The 19444-nt window shown below is 43.6% G+C and overlaps 1 protein-coding gene across 7 annotated transcripts in view; it reads left to right on the plus strand.

The window, feature by feature from the left end:
* Nucleotides 1-534: 534 nt before the first annotated feature.
* Nucleotides 535-19444, plus strand: part of nrxn2b (neurexin 2b) — a 686522-nt gene continuing 667612 nt past the window's right edge. For 6 of the 7 annotated variants that reach the window (XM_030088531.1, XM_030088536.1, XM_030088533.1 and 3 more), the window contains exon 1: nt 535-1341. In XM_030088531.1, the coding sequence (XP_029944391.1) occupies nt 630-1341 (712 nt within the window). In that variant the 5' untranslated portion in view covers nt 535-629. The remainder of the gene's footprint in view (nt 1342-19444) is intronic. The other variant, XM_030088537.1, reaches the window with a different exon arrangement.

Genomic DNA, 19444 nt, shown 5'->3' on the forward strand with positions numbered 1-19444 from the left:
AGACGGTACCTGCGTGAGTCTGGCCTTCGGTGGCTTTGAGGAGCAGAATGGGTCCATGGTGAAAATGACTAACGCGCCGAACGCTCCAGCAGACACCGGCAGGCTCTGATACCCTTCCACGCCACGGCTCCCTCCCCTCGCTCGCTCATTTTCTTCTGCTTGCACTCCTCTTGAAGAAAGATCACAATCTTTCCCCCAAGCTTTTGGCGGCAGCTCAAATTTCCTGGAAATTGCAACGAGATCTGGATTCTGGAGACGAAAGTTCTATTTTCGGTCTAGGATAGACCGAGAGGCTTTTGAAAGAACGGCTGCGTTGAAATTATCATATTCCCTCCTTTTTTTTTTACTCTCTTGCTACTCCTCAGTCCCGGAGGCACCAACTGATGGAGAGACGAAGGAGAGAGTCAGGATAAGGACAAGAATTAACGCAACAGAGAGAAGAGGATAAACTGCTTGCAGGCTGGGAAAATTGGCAAAAGGTTCCTGTGAGGATTATTTACCTCTTCATTTTCCAATTCATCGCCATATACTAATAGTTTACGATCCGACTATTGACCCACAGTGAAGCTTGTCTCAGCTCCGTGGCGAAGTAAAGCTCGAGGGAATCAAACGTAGAAGGGAACACTAGCATGACGAGAGGGTTAAGATTCCTGTGCTGGCCCCTGTGGCCTCTGACCCTCCTCAGCCTGCTCACCACAGTGAAGATGCTGGAATTCGGCGGGGCGCCCGGCCAGTGGGCGCGCTACGTGCGCTGGGAGGCCGGATCGGTAGGCGAGCTCAGCTTCAGCCTCAAAACCAACATCAGCAAAGCCCTGGTGCTCTACCTGGACGACGGCGGCAACTGCGACTTCCTGGAGCTTTTGATCGCCGGCGGACGGCTGCAGCTGCGCTTCGCCATCCACTGCGCCGAGCCCGCCACCTTGCACATGGAGACGCGGGTGAACGACGACCGCTGGCACATGGTGCTGCTCACCCGCAACTTTCGGGAGACGCTGCTCATGGTGGACGGGGAGACGAAAGTCGCCGAGGTGAAGTCGAAGAGGAAGGAGATGGCCGTCGTCAGCGACCTCTTCGTGGGCGGGATCCCGCCGGACGTGCGCCTCTCGGCACTGACGTCCAGCACGGTGAAGTACGAGCCGCCCTTCCAGGGCCTGATCTCCAACCTGAAGGTGGGGGAGATCCCCCCCACTTTGCTAAACAGCCAGGGCATTCAGAGCAACCTGGAGTACATCTGCACCAAACAGAACCCGTGCTTCAACGGAGGGTTTTGCTCCATTCAGTCTGGAGAAGTTCACTGCGACTGCACCCACACTCGCTTCAAGGGAAAGTACTGCAAAGAAGGTAAGGAGCGTCACACTCCGCCTGCTTCCACCTCGTCTCGACGCAGCGCGTTGTGTTGCTTCCGTCGGAGTTGCTTCTTGGCTTTGCAGCTGTTAAGATGAAATGATCATCTTGTTCATTATTTGAAGTGCTCCGTCCCTGTCAGGTATGTACGGAGGATGACTGGTTGGACTTCCTGTACAGCTGTCATTGAGAAGAGTTTTGGGCGTCCGGCTCCAACTTTGATAATGTTCGAGTTCATTAAAGTGTGTTAATGCAACTGAGAAACAGTCTGTAGGTTGGACAGCCTTCACTGCTGATCAGGAAGACGGAATGATGAGAACTTGAAGTATTGACAGTATAAACTCAGCAGACTGTGTTCTAGGTGATGGGTCTCACTAAAATGTTTAAAGTAAAGCATTGACATTTTGCTAGTGCATCCATGGTATCATCAAAGAACTTTTATTGTTGAAACTTTCAGAAAAATATAAGTAGCAGTAGACTTTTGTCTCGTGGCTAAAATAGGCTTTAATTAAGGCACAACGATATTGGAATGAAAAACCACGAGAAATGTTGAAAGGAACAGCTTAGAAAAATGAAATTACTCAATTTTATTAACATATAAAAGTCCAAAGTAGCTAAAATGTTGAAATTATCTCAAGAATGCTGAAACTGACGGATGAAAATGGTACAACGAGGTGCAAAAATAGCTGGAAACTGGAAAAGCAGTGAGAGAGCGCAGACGTCCACAAAACAGCCCAGTCGCTCCTCCCCCTCAATGACTTCCCATTGACTGTAATGGCAAACATTTTTAATCAATCCAGAATCTGTGATTTGATTCGGATCACTCCCAAAATTTAATCACTTGTCCTTAGTCCTATTTTTTTAGTTTCCTGAAAAGTTGAGTTACAGACAGATAAACAGACAGACGGACAATCATAACCTCCCGGGTAAACCTTGGTGGAGGAAATGGCCATTCTTTTTACTGGTCTGAATTGTAAGTTAAACTTTATGAATACAACTTAACATCCAGTTTGCACATGTATCACATGGAACTTCAGATGCTGCATTGGCCTCATTTTAAAGGTCAAACACTGTTTTTGCTCCAGTTAAATTTGATTTGGATTTTTGGATCATTAAGGTTGCAGACCTGTGCTAGTATTTTGGATATAGAACACACACAAACACACACAGACATAGTTGTCCATATTCATGAAGACAATTTGTTTTTCTTCCAACCTTGACTGGAACAGATCAAATTTATTTCTGAATGTTTTCGAAGTTTTGTCCAAGTGTGATATATAGTTAAGATGTTTGAACCTTTTCTCAGTCTCCAGCAGAAGGCCGGCGATGTTCCTGGCTCCAGCCGAGCAGGCGGTGGCCTGTGTTCTCGTTCTGTTTAATAGAGGAGGTGCTGACCTGCTGAGCGCTCAGGAAAATCGTCTGAGAGTCTTTGTGAAGAGGCTGCTTGAGGCAGACATTTAGTTTTAGTACTCCGCCCTTAAAAAAAAAACTTTCCTTTGCCTGAACAATCGAGTCGTCGAGAACGACACTTCTCGGGGATTTACTCGACTCGTGCAAGTGGCGCAGGTGCTGCTTTGAATGTCGGATTTATTTGAAAACAATATTTAACATCAAAGCTGGTGAATATCTGAAATGTGCGATCGCACAGCGTGGGCCCGCTTTCTTCCGTCCTCCCCACCTCTGTTTTCTTATTCCGTTTTTGATGCCTTCTATCTGTGTTCTGTCTCTGGGAGCCCATTGTCTCTGGCGAGCGCCCAGCTCTCGATGGGTTTGCTCTTGGGATGCGCTCCTGCGCTGTCAGCTCACGTCAAACTCGGTTCTGTTCTGAAACCCGCGGCTCCCTCCTTCACTGACACATCCCATTTCCATATCTATGGCGTTTCTTTTTTCTTCTTTACCTCTCCTCCACGTTCATCCATCTCCCCGTTCCTTCTCGTCTCGCCTCCTACCCTTCCTTTTTCTCAAGGCTATCGGAGCCTTTCCACCTCTCTTCGCTGCTCCCTGTCTGTTCCGAGCTTACTCCCCTGCTCCACTTATCTGTCTTTCACCTTTACCCGCTGTCAGCACTTCCTACGCCGGCTACTCCTCCCGCGTTTATCTCCGTGTTTCTTTCATCTGTCCGTAAGTCCTCTTATTCCCCACATGCAGGCGTCAGAAACTGCTTTCTCTGTCTTGATCGTTTGTAAAAGGGGGGGGGGGGGGCTGCATCGCTTGCCGCGTCTTGTTAATATTACATCGCGACTTTCGGAATAATCAATGGACTCGGGAGCTCGCCGCCTCTGTCCTGCGTGATGAAATGACTTGTAATTACAAGGCGTTCGAAAAGGTAGACAATTATGTTGCCAGGAGTCGTGTTGGATGTTTGAAGTTGTGCATTATTGTGGCACTCAGATAAGCTTTGACAGTTGAGGAAGAACAAGAAAAAAAAAAAAAATGAAAAAAATATGGGGGCCCGAGTCAAGCAAAAATATTTAGCACGTATTTTCGGTTGACGGATTGCTTTTGATAGATCTGAGGCAATAAGAAAGAAAAACGGTGGTTTGGATCAAAGCCGTGGGAGTCATTTTTGAAGCAGAAAGTTTGGAGCGGTCTTAAGCAGCTGCATTAGCTCGCTTTTTTCAGCGCCGACAAAAGCGGCGCGCTCCTTCAGTTCCTGCGATTGAGGGGATGTTTGGAGGCCCACCGACGGAACGGGCGACGGCCACAGAGGTCTGCCTCCCTCTTCCTCCCCTCCTGTCTCTGTCTCATATTTCACAGTTCGTTTAATTCTTCGAGCCTTTTTCTCCCCTTCTATCTGGGCGCGCTCTGTGTCAGATTGCTGTGTGGTTGCTGGAAGCAGATACTGCTGCCTGGCTCTCGGCTATTTGAGAGCAGAATACCAATGTGGCGCTACAGTGACTGCAGGAAACATTTGTCCTTTTGAAAATGGAGAGAGAGAGAGAGAGAGAGAGTGTTGATGGAGGTAAGGAGGAGAGCGACACAATGAGGGATTGGAGGAGAGAGCGAGAACGAGAGGGGCAACATGAAGATATTCATTTACTCAGTGTTAATTTATTTCCAGAGCGGTTCTTTGGTTTGAGGACTGCAAATTGGGTCATTATGGCCGACTGCCAGAGCAGCGGCGTATTTATCCGTTTTATCTAACGCGCGGGTGGGAATGTAAAGATCTTTCGCTCTGCCTTTCAGTCGGTTTTAAGGTGCTTCAGAAGCCTCTAACAGGGCCGTGTTGTCGCCGTGTGAGCTCGGTCGCGAAGGGCCTGCCTCGCAGGACACCTCCGCCGCCTCACTCCAGAGGGGGAGTGCACGTCTGTTAATGGGAAACATTTTAATGATGAAACGCGTCGCTCATACGGCGTATTGCTGTGTAGTTCTGGACGAGTCAAGGCACGATTATTGATTAGTCAGGCTCTCCTTTGCAAAGTTTTACAATCAGGAGAATAGAAATGAAGCTAAAATGGTCAAGAGGAAGACGCATCGGTCTTTATTACACACTCCAAACACAACGCCAAATTCTCTAATGTGTTGGTCCATGGCAAACAAGCACAGTCATTTCACATAAATGGCTTCTGCAGCAAGAAAATTGTGGCTTTGCTCCAGTTTTGTTGATCGAGCTGAAAGAATGTGTTAAAACAAATAAACTGTGGGTTGTATACATAAAACCGAATGGATACTGTGAGAATAAAGTGTACATTTGTCACTAGAAAAGTCATCAAAAAGTCTTGGAATTGAGTAATTTCCAACAAAAATACAAGGAATGCCCTACATGTTTTTCTTTCGAGCCTAACAGAAAGTCGTCAGTCTCGTGACATGGAGTTATGCCCATAGTGCAAACAACAAAACATTGTGAATGTATACCTTACTTCATTCTCAAGTCTTCATTAGAGGGGAAGACTTAATGATCCGATCTGTTACTTCCTGTGTTTTTCAGACCAAAGTCGATATTTACTAATCTGTAATTGATTTGAAGGCATCTGTACCAGGTAGATAAAACTGCACAGGCAGTATAAAAAGAAAGAATTTATGGCAGTAACAAAACAAAAGGACCAACAAGTGGGAGAGAAATCAGTCACCGCTATAAATTATTCTGTTGAACATGTGGTTGTAAAGGAAAAAGATGGCTATTTTTTTTAAAACATGACTTCTTCCAGTGTTTATCTGAAATTGATCAGTTCCAACCGCCGGCTGCCACTCCGAGCAGCGTGTCATTATCAGGGGAAAAAAAACCTTTACGTGGAAATGAGCCAGAAACAGCCTGTCCCCGTGTCGGGAGGAGAAGCAGCGACGGGGATGTGAGTCACCCAAAGCAACAGCTAATGGGCATTTATGGGAGGGAAAAAAAACTACCGATGGAAGTACAAAAGATGTGCTTCACGGACGCTGGATAAGCTCACAGAAATAAAAGACACTGAAGGATATCCATCCTTCGAAAGGGCCTAAAAAGATTGGAGTGAATAAAGAAACGAAGGAGATGGACTTTTTAAAATGAGGGTTGAATTATTATTCAGCAGCTGAGAGCCACGGTGGTCTGAAGCACTCGTTCATCTGACGTGCATGGAAACGTAACGAGACGTGTAGATCTGACAATGACCCTCAGCTCAGTTCACTGCAGTGTCCAAACTCTGATTTCATGGTTTCGGAGCAACACTTGGTTTTTCCGCCTTTGTAAATCTGTATCCCAATATCCAGCGTCACCCAGAGGTCCCATTCAGCCTTCCACAGGGTAAAATCTGTGAGTGTAAGCCAGCCCCTTTATTATTAGTGCGTTAGCATTAGCGTGGATTTGTAATAATGGGAATGGCTGCTGAAGTTGGTCAAGTTCAGTGAAAACATCTTGAATAAAATGAAAATGCCACATAATTGATTCGTGGATCCTTGCACCAAAAAAGGGAAGTAGTTAGCGTTGTCCAAAGAGTTCAGTGTGTAGCTGTATGTTTGTCGTGTGTGTTGCAGGTTTGTGTGTGGAGAGTGCATGTTCTCCCTGTGCGTGCACTGGTTTTGTTTCCCCGAGTCCTGAGAAAAGTTGATAAAGGCCATTAATGGGCACAAAGGGGTCAAATACCGGCCTGCAAAAGGGTCCAATCTTTCTCCTTGGCTCCACTTTCGCACATCAGGAGTTTGATTTCGACAAGCTGTCAGTGTGGAGTTTGCATGTTCTCCCTGTGCTTTTTTTTTTTTTTTTTCTTGGGGGGGGGGGGGGGGGGGGGTCTTCCGTCATTTCCTTGACCATTGTTAAAGACAATACTGTCCAGTTTGTCCTCTGCCCCACGTGTGAGCTGGGATAATTTTCCAGCTTCGTCTGAGCAGAGCATGGATCGATTAATGATTTGAAGATGTTCCACATTAAGATGCAGCTGTTGGATGTTGTACAGTGTAGTCCTGGAGGCTTGATTTTGTCCCAAAGCAAACATTTTAACTTGATTTTCTTCAGTTTGATTCACCGATAAGTTTGACGTACTGAACTATCTCATGCGTTTCCATCCTGCATGCACATCGTATTCCAAAAGCTACACCATAACAAAGACAAAGCGAATGCATTTTTCAAAAGCAACTTAAAAAAAAAAACAGATATTTTAATATACTGTAGAAGTTAATAGTGTTTTGAGCTTTTTCGTCAAAATCAGTAAACACACCTCAGTAGTTTTTAGCAGCCATTGGTGACGGATGCTGGTGATGCTGTGCAGTAATAAAGATGAAGGTTTTTCCTTTTTTAAGGTGTGAAATAAAGAAATAGAAATCCTGTCAATAGTGATCTGAACAGATCACACACATCTGAAAGACTATTGGTTTTTCCTCCCGTCCTCTTCACTGATGCGCTGGCGAAACGGAGTCTTTGGCGGCGGCAGACTTTGATGTACACATTAGAGCGAGCTGACGAGCGGATGGAGTTTGACACATGAAAACGGCGGCGCTCAGATCTGCTCGATGCAGAGATGGAACGGGGAAAAAAATAAATAAAAAAAACAGCCGAAGCTCTGGCTGTGATCTGAACCGCATTGTTCTCCGAAGATGCACGTTCAACATCCGCTTCCTGACAGCTCCGAATGCAGCCTGGAACTGATGATTAAAATAGACGCTATTAGCTACCTTGGCCTGATTTTCTACAAAAAAAAAACAAAATATTGCTGAAAATCTTTAGTAATGATGGATGTCAGCCCTTAAGTGGAATCAGTAAAACGTGAAAATTGAGTTTGACGGCTGAAGTTTTTGTCATTTAAGAAGGTTGTGCCATCTCATCTCCCTTAAGTACAGTTTTGTTTTCCCATTACGCCGCTCAGTAGATCCTCCACTTTCAAAATGTTTTCGCTCATCTCTTAGCAACACCCGTCTTGACGTGGTTACAGGTTGAGAGGTAGAACGGCAGAAATTAAAGACTAGCATTGCACATTGGCTGATTAGATCGACCCTAAACGCTTGGAAATGTCTTTTTGCTTCACTTCAAAGCTTCGTCGCCGCCTGGAAACACTGATGTGCTTTATGGATGCGTGTGGGTGCCTCCTCCTCCACGCTGTAATCGTCTGCTAAGGTGCATTTAGCGAAAGTTACGGGCATGCCTCTTTCACCATTAGCTGCTTGTAATTAAAGCGGCTACGTGCCTTTGCAGGCCATTGTTTTTGTAATTGCTCCTGACCCCGTCTTTGTTCTTGCGTTGACCTCCAAACGGCGGTGTAGGGGCGAAGCAGCCATGAGCTCTGCAGTCGGGGTAATTAGAGGTTAAATGACTTTGGGAAAATGACTGCTGTGATATTAATGCATTCATTTATCCGACAAATTGCAAGCAAGTCTTTCAGGTTGCCAAGCAATTAGATTACTTTGAAACTCTTTTTTCATTTACTTTATTTACTTTTTTATATTAATTTTATATTTTAACATCTTATATGTATTTTTTGCATGTGCATTTATTCACTGCTTCTTTTCAACACACGTTGAATTCACTGTATTCAATACATTTTCTAGTATTTTACCATATTGAAATGTTACGTCAAGACATATTGTGACATAATACTCATTTCTTTCTATTGTTCACAGATTTCTGGGTTTTTTTTGTTGTTGTTTAAAATGAGACAACAGAACTGCAGAACTTACACCACATTTAAGCGTATTGTTCTTGCATTTCAGATTCGGAAAAGTTTTATGTTTACACAGCAACGTTCTGAAGATGATGTTCATTTAGACAGAAATTGCAGAAATTCTGACAACTAAGCAGTGTCCATGTTGGGCCACTAGTGGCTGCTGTTTGTTGTCAGTGGTTCTGACCACCAAACACCGAAAATGCAACTAAAATTTTGCATTTTCTCGTGAAAATGTTGTAAAAACAGGATCTAAAGTGAAAGTATTACTCATAGAGATTAATTCTAATAACTACTAAAGTTCATCTTAATTTTTCTAAGTCTGCAGTGGTAAAATGTACTGAATTAACTCTGTAAATGTAGTTTTTGTAATTTTTAAGAGCAGGGAGCTGTCTAACAGTGTCTGAATAGCTGATATTGTCCATCCTGAAAACACGGCTTCGACAGTTTGTCATGTTGAAGCTTCGCAGTCAAAAACGGCGGGCAGGACATGAAAAGAGCTGCAGGCGGAGCCGAGGCAGTGGGAGTTTCTGCCGAAACGCAAAACGAAACGGGACACCTCGAGTCAAGGCCGAGCGCCGCAGCAATACCCAAAGAAAGACACAAAAAGGCAACAAGTGTCAGAGACGCACAACGGACTGCATAGAACAATGGTTTTAAGGACAGAGCCTGATGGAGTTTTTGAGAAATATCTCCATTCATCCATCGTTTTGACTGGATATTACAATGAACTGATGAGTTAAAAAACAGAATACTGCATTTTAATCAGGGAGAAGGAGTGGGGAAGTTACATCTTCATACAACCATACAGTAAAATGACATTTTTCTTTTGTTGTGTGCAGAATGTTTAAATACACTGAATTCAGTTCAGTTATGAATGCATGAAGAGCTTCTGGTGTCGGATGTACTAACTACATGAAAGGAGCGTTGAAACATAACTATTACCAAAGATTTTAAAGAAAAATGAGTTAGCCACTGCGCACACAGCAGTGTAAAGGAAAAGATGTACCGAAGCTGCTTTAAAATGTACATTAATGAGTCCTGAGTTACGTCCAACTGCAAAACCTTTGAAGAGAACTGAAATCTGACACTGAGGAAATAACCCCGGCAAACTTTAAATGTTTGTCTTTTCTTTTCTTTAAAGATACCACAGTGGAAAAGTGATGGAAGCTATTGGCAAAGATGAATTTTAAAATGTAGATATTCAGAGTACATCTTTACTTTCTAAGTTGCTGATAATTAAGTGAATATGATGATAGCTGTACTTTTATTTTATATATATATATATATATATATATATATATATATATATATATATATGTATATATATATATACATACACACATATATATACACATATATATATATATATATATATATATATATATATATATATATATATATATATATATATATATATATATATATATATATATATACAGTGTGTGGCTGCAATAGTGAAAAGCCCTGTCAGATTTTTATATGAAAAACACAGAAGAACACAATTTCCACTTTGCGACCCCAGCAGTAGGTCAACAGAGCGCGCTTTGCAGATGGGTAGCTCAGCTTCCTGTTACCCTCCAGGTAACGGCTTTCATTTCACTCATGCTATATGCATGATGCACCTGCATCCCGAAACCTTTCCGAGGTTTCCTCTCCCCCCCGCGAGTGCAGGCGCGGTGCTTGTGCCGGGCTCGGAGCGCTGCCAAAGCGCCCGTGACCTACATAAACGGCGCCGCGCCTGAGCACGTCCTGCCAAGACAGTGGCCAAGGACTGAGGTTAATGCTGCTTCACTGCCGCTGTTGCCTGGATAAACACATGTGTAATGCCCAGAGGCTTGACAAATAGGCTTATTAATTCACCTGAAACAAAAGGAGTGGGAAGTTTATTGATGTGAAAGTAAATAAATAGCCACACAAAACGGTTTTGAGAGATAAGCAGCAGTCACATAAGGTAATGTATGCCCAGGGTTTGTATAGGATATCATTTCCCACATTCTTTTTTTATTTTTTTTTAAGCTGGTGACAGCAATGATATCCAGGAGTGTCACAGAAAATTAGGCGTTATCCTTTTTTTTGGCAGCGGCGCGCACACAGTACATCACTATTTATGAGGAAGAAAGGTTGATGCAGCAGTCCTTTTTCCACTTGGCAGCTCCAAATGGAGCCGTGTTCAAAAAAACAGCTGCTTAGCTCATTACCACTCACTACACCCTAATTCACTTTCATCATCACTCCCCCCGCCCCCACCTTTCATTATATATATATATATTGGAATAAAGCAGAAAATCCAAGTCCCAGAGGAGGCCTGAGGTCAACTGGAATGGACCGCTTACACCTCAGGCGAGCTCCGAGCGGCGAAAACCTGAAGGGAAGTGAAAGCGTGCGTTCGGGGAGTCGACTTCAAACACCACCCATTTGTTTCCCGCTGAGGTGTTTTAGCACTACGTGGCGTGAGCAGATGCTGTTTCCCCCAACATGCCAGGGCAATCAAGTCCATCATGGCCGATGAGGGATCTGCACCTTCCTGAATTCCACAACACGAAGGAGTCGTACCGCTCGGCGGTCGACGATGTCGGTGTGCGGAGCGCCTGGCTCTCGCAGTTTGACGTGAACGGCGTCTTTCCTCGGCGGCGTCGCAAATCCCATGATTCGTAGCACTGAACTAACAGAACAATTTGAGGCTCAGACAACATTCCCAACCGGTACAAGGGAAAAGATGAGAAGCAGTTTCATGTGTCATTATGGGCTTTCAGCTCAATCAAATTACAAGGAAAACAAATCAGCATAATAGAAGATATTACATCAGAGGTGCTAAGTGACTTCTAAGGTAATTGGAAAATCCCAGAAGCCTTTGATTGACTTCTTATGTTGAAGAAGAAGGTGCTATGGAGTCTCTCTCTCGTTTGTCTCACTCAACTAAAAATATATTCAAGACATTCTTTGTCTCCAGTGCTTCTAATATTCTTAACAGTGAATGGAATACTAGTGGTGGCCTGGAGGCTGGGGTTTGCACGTTTGAATCCCACAGTTTGACAGGTTATTACTGTGGGTCGCTGAGCAAGACCCTCGACCCCCACCAGCTCTCTGGGCACAGCGTCAAAGAAGTCCATGCCCCGGACGGGCAATAAAGATTTGTTATATCCTATGCGGATACAGGAAACAAGCAAAAGAAAAAAAATAAAAGATAACACCAAGTAAAATCACAAACTCTACCATTGCACAAAGTGACGTTTTTAATTATGGTTTGAGTTTTGTCCTACATAGCGGTGCTGATGTTGAGGTTGCTAGGCAACCAGCCCATAGCACGTGGGACCTGAAATGCCCCTTGAAATGTCACGGTTTTTTAAGTTTCATTCTGCAGACAACCCAGGCTCTGAAGGCTGAGAAGTGCGTTTCTGTTGAAGTGACAGTCATCCTCGGCTGCAGCTGCATTGTTCATTAGCTTCCCTGTTAGCCTTGTGTCTGCACTTATCTTATTCTGGGCTCTTGCTTGCCGTACTCGAAGTTTTATCTGCTTTAAAACTGAGTTAGGGCTTCTTTCTGTCTCAGTTTGTGAAATTCCAGAAGATTCTTGCCCTCAAGGTATGAAATCCAGATAGCAGGAGTAGCTAAAATCATGCTAAAGTGACATGTTTCATCAAGGTAGTAATTCAGATGTCGTGAAAATGCTAGCTTAATGCTGTGTGACTCAGAGCTTCAGCGGTTGAACTGTGACGGAGCATCGCTGGGGCAAATAGCAGATCATACCAAAGGGAGCCATACATCATGGTGCTAATTGCTCCATCTCCTCGATAGCAACTAGAAAAAGGGGGGAGGTGGAGTGACTTGGGGCAGAGTGTGTGCATGGGAAGTGGAGAGAGAAAGGTGTGTGTGTGTGTGTGTGGGGTGGGGGTGTTCACCCCCCTGGTAATTGAACTCCCAATTAACTTGTCCTGTATACATAAATAAGTATGGCGCTAATGAGAGGGTTGTACCCCATAAGGCTGCCGGAGGAGGTTTCCTCGATAACCGTATCAGCGGTGGATGTGGCTGTAATGATGGAGGCTAGCTCAATGTAAGCTGTGTTGTTTCTTTCTTTCTTTTTTAATTCACCAATCAGCCATACTGATAAAGGCTAATGAAGACACATGGCTGTACTACATGATTACACGGATGTTGTGTTGTCATTAATCAAAGCGATGGTGTATATGTCGCTACTGATAGTTAGCTTCTTTAGCTTTGGTAGCTCCTTAGCTTGAAAATACTTCACACAAGATAATAGGTGTAATATTTACATTTTAAACTTTTAAAATATATTTCAGCGTTATAATAAAAGCTTATGAAAAAAGGATATCTATTGTGTTATGAAATTCCTAAATGAAATTGGCAGCTTGGACCATGTTTCTGTGATGTTTTAAAGTTAAAAATGCACCTTTGCTGTCTTTTGCGTGTCAGTTTACGCAGTGGTGCTCTGAACCACTGAAAGATCAACTTTTTCCAAACAGTTGCCAAGGTAGAGGCATGTAGATGGTGTAAAATGCAACTTTAATAAAATGCTGCACATGCGCCCAAGGCTGTAGTAAAGAGTTCTCCTGAGGCTTGGTAGTTTTGAGAGTCGCCCGTGAGAGCAGTTCAACGTGGTCATCTGTCCATGACTGTGTGCTTACCATTGTTAATGCTTATACCTATAGTGCGCAGTTTCATTACAATTTGTACGTTTCCATGTTCATGGACATAATTTTCAAAAAGCTGCTCTGAGAAGACAAAACCTTTCTGAAGCAAAAACAAAACCACATGCTGTAAACATTAAAACTGGACATTCACAAGACAACAAGGTTGAATTGTTATGACGATGACTGTCTACTCTAAATCCACCAAATCACAGGAGATTATAGGCTGGAAGTCACAACACTCGAGGCAAACGCTGCTGTTACTATCAATGCATCACTTATGCATGTGATATGATAAATCCATCTTAGTAAAAACAAGACTATTGCTAAAATCCGTCAGTCGAGTCTGCAGTGTTGTGCCCACCTCGTCAATGAATGCTCCCACTGCAGTCGCTGCACACCTCCACTCATCTGCTGTGTTAATAAATAAAATATGAAGTGATTATCCAACAACAAAATTGTCTGATTGTTGAATGAAGCCCCAGAAATGCAGCCGGACTCATTGAGAATGATGTATGTCGATGTTTAGGGGTAAATTTAAAAAAAATCATCTTGATAAACGTGGAAAAAGAACGAGGAAAGAAATATTTTTACCATCTCTGCTGCTACTTTCTAGTCATCTTACTCTCTTCATGCATTCCCTCCCCTTCAACTCATCTTTTTTTTTTCCCTCTTTTCTCACTCTGTACCCACTCCAGTTTTTTCCTCCCTCCGGGCTGTGTAGCACCATTTTGCTGGCTGAGCAATCCCAAGTTCAAAGGACACATGCTCCTGGGCCTCCATTCTTTGCTTGATAGATTCCCGGCTTCCTTGAACAGACAGCAAAGCACAATCTCACCATTTAGGCATGGCTTCCCAATATTTCTCTGCTCCTTCTGCTTTGAAGGACGCCGCTTATCTCGGTCTCTCTTTGCCACGCTGTTTTCATTACGTCCCGCTGCCATGGTTTCTCTCTGGGCTTTTTGGTTTTTGAGAGAAAAAGAGGAAACCATGAATTCATATGCACTCGAATGACCACAGAGCCTTCTGTGTATTACCAAAAACGGGTAACGATTGCGCCGCATTAGATGTCTCAACCCCTAATCTTCAGTTTTTTTCTCTACATTTTGTCCTTTGTTAAGACTTTCGACGCAGACTGACCTCATTGCGAGAACATTAGTTTTGACCTGTGTGTTGCAGCGTTGTGAGTGAGGTGAATGAGCATTGAGTGAACTGTCGGAGAGGTGTTTCTAGCCTTCTTTACTCTTCATCTGGTTTGAAAGTCCTACCAGTTGAGTCGACCATTGCGTGCGGGTAAATCCAGCTTGCCGCCCCTCGTCAGCGCCGCACGAGCGGACGCTTGAGCGATAGCTCTGGCCAGTGCAGCAGCGACTATCCATCCTCATTATCACTGAACTGGAAGAGGATCATCCATTTTATCCCATGACTTTTCCTCTGTACCTGGGAATAGCAAGAGCAAATCCCAGTTGACTTTGGGCGAGATGCAAGAGAGAGAGGTGAGCGTGTGACCGGCTCGCTGGTCAGAGGTCGGATCAGAGAAAGACCCAGCTTGTGCCGACCTTTTTGGGTCTACGAGCGAGACCCCCACTGCTCCATGGTTGCTATATTATGATGGCCCATTTCTCCTAGTGGTAATTAAAGTTAACTTTGATTTAATGAATCAAATGCGTCTCCTGAACGGAATCGATGAAGTAACTTAATGACCAAACAGGCTGCTGGTGCCAGAGCACCCACAGAAAACTCACACTTCGGAGATAACGTGGATCTGTCATCCAGAAAGGGTTTGGAATTCAATCAGATCCCCCTGCTGTGAGCTAAAAATGTTCACCACTGCTGCACCGTGCAGCCGAAAGGACTAGCAGTTGCCCCAACGATGCAATCTCCAGCAAAATCTTTGCAACATCTTTAAATGATTGCCTCAGGTGCCTAATGCACCGCTGTGCCACAACCTGGTGTCACGAGAATGCGACATTTTCACGCGAGACAGTCACGGCCGATTTGAAAGATCTTTTTCGGAGGGGAAATCGACACGCATCTCTTCACTGCACACATGCTTTGTAGCCCGCTGCAGGAGTTGGGAGTGCATTAGACAGATTTTCTAATGCAACAGCAAAGCTAATCGATGGCTTGTTTGACTGCGTCGACTATCTCAGCATCGTTACACTAATGTTCTCGCGTCAATGGCTTTAAATTTCATATGCATGGATTTTGGAGTACTTGGTGGTAAGTTTTTATGGAATTATGCTTGATTTCTCTCTTCTTTTTTACAAGCTTTAGGGTCTCCTGATGATTTGTGTGCAGTGGTAATTAACAGATGGGCGGCTCCTCCCAGATCTGCAGTCACTCCATACAGTCAGACATGGTCATTTTTTTCATTTTATCTATTGCATCTAGCTATTTCTGAGCTGGCCATGACCTCAGTTTATGCCTGCAATTTTGAAAAAGAAGTAATTCAGATTTACTGTCTTTTAAATGTAATTTTAATCACAATAAAGTCTCTGCAGCAACATTTTGTCTGTGTTGCTTTCTGAGCCAAGCTCAGCAGCCAGACAGTCATGATCTGTCAATGAGGAGTCATTCGTCCAACACGCCAGTTTATTAAATTCTCTTCTTCAACATTTTTATAAGAGGAATTGATTGGAGCCTCAGGGCTGGAAAAGGTTACTACCGTGTAGTTCTGTTATAATAATGAGTCTTTAAAATGTAAAATTTTACAAGCATAAAGCAATGACTTGTTAACAACCCATAAAATCTTCAAGGCTGTCCAGAGTGCAGGCGCAGAGAGAGAACAGTGTTGTGCGTTGGCCCGTTAGGATTTGCAAAAAAAAAAAACAAAAAAACAAAAAAGCAATTCTGCATGCTGGAGAGGTGGCAAGTAGCAGCGAGCTGACTTAAAACAAGCTTCTGAAGTGCTTTTTGGCACGGAAGTATGTTGGTTGGCGGCGACAGATCTCCTCGCCATTGAAGCAGCCGCTTCCTGAAATTGTGATAACTTTCACAACAACGGATGAAAAAGTCACTCCATCAACTTCTCATGTCAGGTGCAGCTGGCAGGTCCCGTCTGCTCACCGTCTGCACAGAAAGCTGTGGCGCCGGATCGACAGGCACGTGGAATAACACACACCTCCTCTTGAGTGTATTTGCTTCCATGGATTTTGGGATATATCGTATTCTGCAGTCTGGATTGCACAAAACACTGGGGAGAGTTTATTTCTAATAGTTTATTGGAGGAGAAGGAATAATGTGACAATACAAAGCTAGAGTTTCATAAACTTACAGGATGAAGAGGCTCAAAGACATAATCGCAATAATACTCTGAATAATAATCGGAATAAGTTTTGCAACCTGCCACATTATTTTTATCACCTACCATAAGTAGCACAGTATCAAGGTCAAAGCTTCCACAACCAGTCTTTCTCTACTGAATGCTTCCCAGTCACTGCTGGGAATCAATATGTTGACATCAGCATTGTTGTGTGATGGCTTACATGAAATATTGATTGCTTATTGTTGCTACAGAGTCATTTTCCAGTTTTTTTTTTTTTATTATTTTTTTAATTATGGTGTGGAGCTTTTTTATGCTGCCTTTGCAACTTTACAGTTGGTTGATTGCTGATTTGACTGACTACATCAACTATGTCTCCAATGACTTATTTACCCCTTACAAGGGGAATTCCGAGAATTGATTGATCAAAAAATACCACACCAGCTCTTATTCTAGCAGAAAGACCCTCCTGACTGATTGGTATTCTGGGCTATGAGCATGTTACTTTTGTCTTCTATGAAAATTAGTCTGTGGTTCAGAAGCTGTAAAGTTGCATATTGCAGCCAGGTTTCTCGTGACACCACCCTTTTGAAGATTTTTTTAGAGACCTTGCTCAAGGTTTTCTTCATTCACACCGTTTTAAGTGAAAATCGACCGGAATCGAAAAACATGTTCAATCGCAGAAACACCGAAAATGATGTTGTTTTCATGTTCAGCCACGAAAAAGCTGTTTTGTAATGAAACCACAGACACGTACGCACAGAGAGAAATATGCTATAAAAATTAAAAATGGCAAGTACCCAGTCATTCTTATGAACCAGTGACCAAGTTGGATTATTATGGTGACTTTAAACTCTGAAATGACAAAGTTCTAAAAGAAGAACTATTTTCTCGAACCGTGGTGCAGATCTGCTGTACTGATTCAGAAAAGTTTTGATTCTACTTCCTCTACACAAAGACGGAGTTGGAGCACTTTTGAAAAGTTCCACCTGGGGAGCCGTTTTAAAGGTGCCTTAAGGAGTTTGCACGTTTTATGCGAAACAGTGCCCCCTGCAGGCCTTGGGCGTAATGCAGCTTAGTGAAACACTCGTGCCTGTGGCTCGCGTACACAGAAGAGGGGAGTTTCTTTTACCTGGTGGAGTCTGTGTGGAGCTGTGGCAGTGCTAGAAGCCAGTCTGTTCTTACTTTCTGGAAGATCCTGCTCAGTTGTTGCTCACTAAGCATCTGGCGGAGTAATGGCGGCCAAAGCAAAACTTAAGGAAACCTAGCCAGCCGGAGCGCGCATTACGTCATTCCTTTCAAATTCTCCCCAAAAAAACTCTGGTGCCGGACCGGCACTGCAACTTTCAAGTGACAATTTAGCGCTGTTAGCGGTGCTTGTAATGAATATGTCAGGGCACATTGTACACATCATTAAAAATGTGTAACATATTTATGGTGGAAAATAAGAATTTTTAAAGTTGAAAAACTCCTTAATGCACCTTTAAACAATATTCCGAGCACTGGCTTTGTGTAAATGGACACCCAAAACGAGTTTTCCCCTTTTTACTTGAAAATGTTACTGTCTAAATGTCTTTGTTGAGCACTTTAGCACTGAATTCATGATATTTCTGTGAATAATATGCCGCGAGACGACCTTGAAGTGACCACTTGTGGCCATCTGAGAAAAATGTTCACGTTTTTTGACACATTTTCTTTGAAATTCCCCTTGAACGCTGAAGGTTACCAAACAATGAATGGGAATGCACAATAGATTACAGCAGAGAACTAAAAAAGGACGACCAGGCTGTGGCATGCCGTGTGCAGAAAAAAGAAAAAAAACCCTTTAGAATTGTTGGAAATGAAAAAGGAGGGCGAGTTTCCATGAGATGAAGACCAAGAGGCGTTTGCAAGGCCACCGGGCAAAGTGGGTTTGGGCGACGGCGCATCGGGAGAGGAAAACAGCTGTGGATGCATGACTGTGTAGCTGCTCTCACCGAAACGGGCCTCAGAAGGCATCGCTGTCACCGCCGACTGCTGAAAACGCTTCGCCATCCCTCCCCGACACCTCCTCCGCGGAATTCCACTTCAATCACGCACCTGGCAGCCGAGCTTCAAAAGAGGGCCGTAATCTCCCTCCTTTCACCCAGTAAAGGCCCCCGCGACTGTAATACGACAATATTGATGTACAGTGGAGTGAAGGGTTTGATATTCTGTAAGTACAGGTGCTGCAGAGAAGGGTTCAGTGCACCTAAAAGAACCGTCGTATCCGATTCCTGAACGAACAGTGTGGCTTTCATTTTCTGACTTCATGGTTCTCCTGTGCGCCGGGCTGCTTCCATGACATTTATTTATTAAATTAGCCTTCCAAACAGACGGGACCGCCTATGGAGTTAATACAGCGCCGGCAACACCAAATTACTCGGAAATGAGGTCTGATTGCTGATGTGCCTGCTGCTGTACCGCCGTCACTCAAGTCCCAAGCTGTTTGTGCTCGTGGCTCATCAGCGCCGAGTGCGACTTCGCTGCACCGAGGGTGAAACTTTTGCTTTATTCATTCTGTTTCACACCGCTTGCGCTTTTAACGTTTTATAACTCTGTTAACTAGGTCCTAATGGAGAACTGTGATGAGAAAGTGTCTGTTTCTTTTGAGGAAAACAAAAAAAAAAACAAAAAAAAAGTGAGAATCTCTTTAAATAACACAAAACCTCATTTTGTCCTCACCTTCCAGACTTTAGTGGCGAGACAGCGGATTCAAAAACAGTGTTTTAGACTGCTGTAAGCAACTGTAGCTCGCGGATGACTTTTCTCTTGTTACTAATTAACCGTCTTCCCACTCAAAGTGTTTATTTGTAGTTTTAGACAACTTATGGAAGCGTCACCGACATTAGACCCAAGGTTTATTTGACTTTTTAAGGGACTTCTGACAGAACTACAAAGAAACAGTAGGGTCAAATCCTGATCCTGGATGAACAGACTCTATGGTGTCACGTTAAGTTAATAAATTCAAAAATTTTATTAGAATATTCTCATTTGCACATATTAGCTGTTTTATCTAAATCTAAAGGTGCACATGGTTTTGGTGAGAGTGCAAATTCATTTTAACGGGTTCTTAGTAAAACAGGAAAGATATATAT

This window comes from Salarias fasciatus, chromosome 3 (assembly GCF_902148845.1).
Source record: "Salarias fasciatus chromosome 3, fSalaFa1.1, whole genome shotgun sequence".
In the NCBI taxonomy this organism is placed as follows: domain Eukaryota; kingdom Metazoa; phylum Chordata; class Actinopteri; order Blenniiformes; family Blenniidae; genus Salarias; species Salarias fasciatus.